The sequence below is a fragment of the Rutidosis leptorrhynchoides genome, chromosome 2 (assembly GCF_046630445.1).
Source record: "Rutidosis leptorrhynchoides isolate AG116_Rl617_1_P2 chromosome 2, CSIRO_AGI_Rlap_v1, whole genome shotgun sequence".
Taxonomy (NCBI): Eukaryota; Viridiplantae; Streptophyta; class Magnoliopsida; order Asterales; family Asteraceae; genus Rutidosis; species Rutidosis leptorrhynchoides.
The window spans coordinates 520,383,834-520,389,004 of NC_092334.1; the positions used below are offsets into that span (position 1 = coordinate 520,383,834).

Here is a 5,171-nt window from a genome sequence, read left to right on the forward strand (position 1 = left end):
AAATCGGAACCACGATCTCGCTTGACTGAATGAGAACCCTAATAGCGTCGGCCACCGAATAAACATTGCCCGGATCAGCAGACCATACGACTTGGTCTGAAATGCTATCATCTAGTCGCAGATTGGATAATAAAGAGGAGAGAAGGTCTGCCTGCTGCTGATCGAAGAGAGATAAAGGCAGGGGCAGAAACAAGTTCCAACCCTGCTGTACTTGGTCTAAATTAACAGGAAGTCACATTCAAGAACAGAGGCGTTGGGCTTTAAACACATAATAAAAAGAAAAGGAAAGTCGTCCTTTAAGACTCTCCCATGGGCCCAATTAACATGCCAAAATAAGATTTTTGCCCCGTTACCAATTTTCCATTTCCAAATCGATGGCCCAACAATACAAGAAAGCGAATCTTCTTTTAGTAAGTTAATCAACTCCTTCCAAATTGGTGAAAGATGAGACGTTTGTAAAGAAGAAACGTTGTTCGTCAATTTCCCATTAAAAGAAGACCCAAAGGAAGAGGTAACAATGGATTTCCAAAGATATTGCTTATTAGAGTTCAATCTAGCCCACCATTTAACAAGCATTGCAAAAAATTTTAATCGAAGGGGAGTAATACCTAGTCCTCCCAACTCTTTGGGAAGGCATACCGAATCCCACTTAACGAGACAAGACTTCTTTTTAAGACAATCCCCGGTCCAAAGAAAATTTCTTCGAAGTTTTTCAAGTTTTTTAATAACGGAGACGGGGGCCTTGTAAATGGACATGTAATGAAGGGGGAGATTGGAAATAACCGCGTTGACCATAACAAGCCGTCCACCAAAAGAAAGGCACCTACCTTTCCATCCCGCTAGTTACTTTTTGAGCTTTTTGATGACGGGATCCCACATAGAAATTTTGTTGCAAGATAAGGCAATCGGAATGCCTAGATATTCAATCGAGAAAATCCCCACTTTACAATCAAAAATGGCCGAGAACAATACCATATCTTCTCTTGAAACATGAATACCGTATAGCGTTGTCTTGATGGCGTTCATTTGTAACCCTGAAAAATGAAAAAATAGATCCAAAATACCTTTGATACGGTTAAGTTCTTGAATGGACGGATGAGCGAAAATAATTGTGTCGTCCGCAAATTGAGAATGGTTAATTTTTAACGTTTGACTGAACATGCACCCTTTCAACAATCCATTATCGAGATCTCTTGAGAGTAACTTGCTTAAAATTTCGGCTACAATAATAAACAAAAAAGATGATAAAGGATCGCCTTGCCTCAAACCTCGATGCATAACTCCTTCCCGGGAAGGAGAACCATTCAAAAGAACCGAAAAATGAACATTGGATATACAAGCTTTTACCCATGAAATAAATTTTGACCCAAACCCCATTCGGACAAGGACCTTGAAAAGAAAATCGTGAGAAACGCTATCATAAGCTTTCAAAAAATATATCTTTAAAAGAAGAACATGTCGTTTCTTTTTCTTAGCCATATGAACCACTTCATTAACAACCATCACCCCATCCATTAACAATCTAGCCGGGACAAAACCGTTTTGATTCTCATTAATAATAAAGGGAATAGCAACCTTTAACCTATTAGCAATCGTTTTTGCTATAATCTTGTAAGGGGCGTTAATGAGGCTAATCGGCCTAAGAAGGTCAATACTCTTAGCAGAATTTGATTTTGGGATCAAAACAATGAACGAGGAGTTGAAACCTTTTGGAAAGGAAGGTTGGGCATGAAATTGTGAGAACATCTCCATAATGTCGTCTTCTAAAAAATCCCAAACTTTTTTGAAGAATTGTAAAGAAAATCCATCCAGACCCGGTGTTTTATTGCCATTGAACGCTTTAACAACAGATTTAACTTCAGCTACAGAAAATATAGCTTCTAAAGAAGCACAACAGTGGGCTGGTAATGGGCTTAAATTAATTGAAGCCCAATCGAATTGTATGATAGCAGGTATACCAGAGTGACAAGAAAATAAATTTTTAAAGTGCTTTATTGCGTATTCTTTAACAATATTAGGATCTTCCTGTCAAACATGATCAATTAACATACCTGAGATAAAAGACGATTGTTGTCGAATGCGAGAGGCGACGTGAAAAAATCTTGAGTTTTTGTCACCTAAACGCACCCATAAATATCGAGATTGATGTCTTCTTTTTGAATCGATACGTAAGGATAATCACTTTTTGCATTTTTTAAGAAAAGCAAGCTCAATCAATTCACTATGACTAAGATCACGCAGCCTAAAATATCTTTTTAGAGCTTTGATCTTCAAGACACACGTTTTAAGGGCAGTGACATCCTGATCTTGATTCGACAAACTCCAATCTTTCAAGTCATTTTTTAACAATCGAAGCTTTTTCCCCAAAATAAAAGCAGCCCACCCGTGTACCGGATATGAATCCCACTTAACTTCAAACAAATTAATGAAACCCGGTTTCGAGAGCCATGAATTATTGAAACGAAAAGGTTTAGGACCCCAATCTAACAATTTGTTTCCCCATATAATGGGTTTATGATCCGACTCATCCGGATTGGCAGAAATCAAAATAGCATCCTGGAACATATGAGCACAAGAAAGATTAACCAGCACCCTATCAATTCTTGAGAATTTACCTAAAGGGCCCTCCCATGTAAACTCATCGTTTGACAAATGTTGGTCGAACAAGTTAGCATTGAGAATAAAATTGTTGAATGAATCAATACAATTGAAATCTATAACTTCTCTTAACCTTTCATCCGGTGAGCTCACCGAATTGAAATCACCCAAAATACACATAGGACTCAGCCAATTACTAGCCATATCAGTCAATTATGCCCAGATAAACTTGTTCTTATTTTCTTGTTGAGGAGCATAAACATTAATAATTAAAACGATTGTATTGTTTGGAGTATACCTCAAAATAGTCGCGATCCAATTTTTACGAGTCCAAGCTTGAATAAGTGAGAAAAAATCTGTCCTCCAAATCGACAGGAGGCCCCCTGACCGCCATTTGATTTTGATTGCACCGAATCGAATACATGATGTTTCCAAATGGTGTTGAGGATTGGTTGTGATACTTCTTTTACCATAGTTTCTTGTGTTGCTAGAAATTGAATTTGAAACCGAAATACCAAAGACCCCACCATGCTTCCTCGTGATTTATTAACGAGTCCGCGTGTGTTCCAGGAAGCGAGTCTCATGGTTTTTGCACGTTTGGTGAACCGACATCAACCATGTTTTCCATAAGAACACCAAAGTTAAACATCTCCTCTTGATGAGTTATTTTTTTTGCCCCAAATTGACACCCATTGACATTATTTTTTTTGTAAGTTGAATCATTTCCTACAATGTGATTAATCTCACTTGTTGTGTCAAACATCTCAGAAGATGCAGGAACCTCCTCGACCCATTTATTCTTGTTGTTTACAGCACGTTCAGTTGAAGAAATAACAGGAGAATCGGACACTTCAGTAGCAATGCATCTAGCCCTTATTTTTTCACACGAAGACTTACAATTACTATCAATACATTGATTTTTAGGAGAGCTGGTTGTAGGTTCAGTAAGCTTAGCTGCGAAAGAAACATCAGAGTTAATGAAAGAATTACTTTTTGCAGGGGGTTTGTTCAAATTGAGATGGGAATTGGAAGTTTTTTTTGGTGAGGAGGGATGAAGGGTAGGATAGTCATTAGTGTTTAAAGAAAAAGACTTTTGTTGAAAAGTGGAAGTAGCAGGAGGGCCATCCCTTTTAGGTGACATGGTTAGTACTTTAGCCATGCTTTTTGTCAAAAACAGTGAAAACTTAATCTCTTCTTCTGACTTTATGACTGAAACGGTCTTGTCTCTTTGGCTTCTAACCGCTTTAGTTACTTTCTCCATGGAGTTATGAACCACCTTTGGAAAAGTTTCCACTTTTGAATTGTTTGACTTTTGGGGAGTCCTAAAATTCAAATTTTCCATCTCAATGGCTATTTCTCCTTCTTCACATTCGAGACCAGTTACCGGTGAGTTTACTTCCGGCGCCGGAGTTTCATTAATGACAAGCTTCTTCTGGTCCTCCAAAGCTTGAATAGCCCGCCTTAAATCTTCATTATAATGTTCGATAACATTTTCACCAATGGATTCAATTAAATCTTCTTCAAACACTTCTTTAATCCAAAGGTTACAACTAGATAAATTCTCTATATCAGCTCTTTCAAACTTATTTATCAGACCAGGGTTTTCGGTTTCAATCAAAGCATGCATTGTATCTGTCCGTATGAGTCTATGTGATAAAGTATCTATTTATTTAAATAGATAGTCGGTGGACTAACTGATTAAATAACAACCCTGTTTTTTTGTTATTAATTCTATTTCTTGCGCAGTGATCAACCAAGCCCATTTATTTTTATTAAAATCAAAATAAGTCAATATGATATTTGTGGTTCAACGTCATCAAGTCTTTTATATTTAATTAAATCATATTTAATTAAACTATATATTTTTTGAACTATAGGTTATAATTATATATCAGCAATATATAATTAATCGGTGTCTAAATGCTAAAGTGTGTGACCCCATAGGCATGTATATAAGCGGTAGTATAGTTTTGTATTATGACGTGCACGCTGAAATGTCCCGTTCATATCGATTATAAACGTTCCATATTAATTGATTTCGTCGCAAGGTTTTGACCTCTATATGAGACGTTTTTCAAAGACTGCATTCGTTTTTAAAACAAACCATAACCTTTATTTTATCGACAAGGTTAAAAAGACACCACCTAGATTATCCAGAAATGAAAATCTAAAAATAACACACTTACACACTACCAATACATATTGGTTTACAATATTAATATGTTACAACAAAATAAATCTCGAATGCAGTTTTAAACAATATTATACAAGCATGCTGACACCAAATCTTGTCCACATATTAGCATGCAATGGCGGAAGCTCTTAATAATCACCTGAGAATAAACATGCTTTAAACGTCAACAAAAATGTTGGTGAGTTATAGGTTTAACCTATATATTTATCAAATTGTAATAATAGACCACAAGATTTCATATTTCAATATACATCCCATACATAGAGATAAAAATCATTCATATGGTGAACACCTGGTAACCGACATTAACAAGATGCATATAAGAATATCCACTACCATTCCGGAAAATCCATCGGACATGATAAAACAACATCGAAGT

General features: G+C 36.4%; 1 protein-coding gene across 1 annotated transcript; it reads right to left on the bottom strand.

Moving 5' to 3' along the window:
- Positions 1 to 2,178: 2,178 nt before the first annotated feature.
- LOC139889568 (uncharacterized) lies at positions 2,179 to 2,802 on the bottom strand. The gene has a single exon (XM_071872512.1). The coding sequence runs from the start codon at positions 2,800 to 2,802 to the stop codon at positions 2,179 to 2,181; it is 624 nt and encodes a 207-aa protein (XP_071728613.1).
- Between the last annotated feature and the right edge of the window lie 2,369 nt (positions 2,803 to 5,171).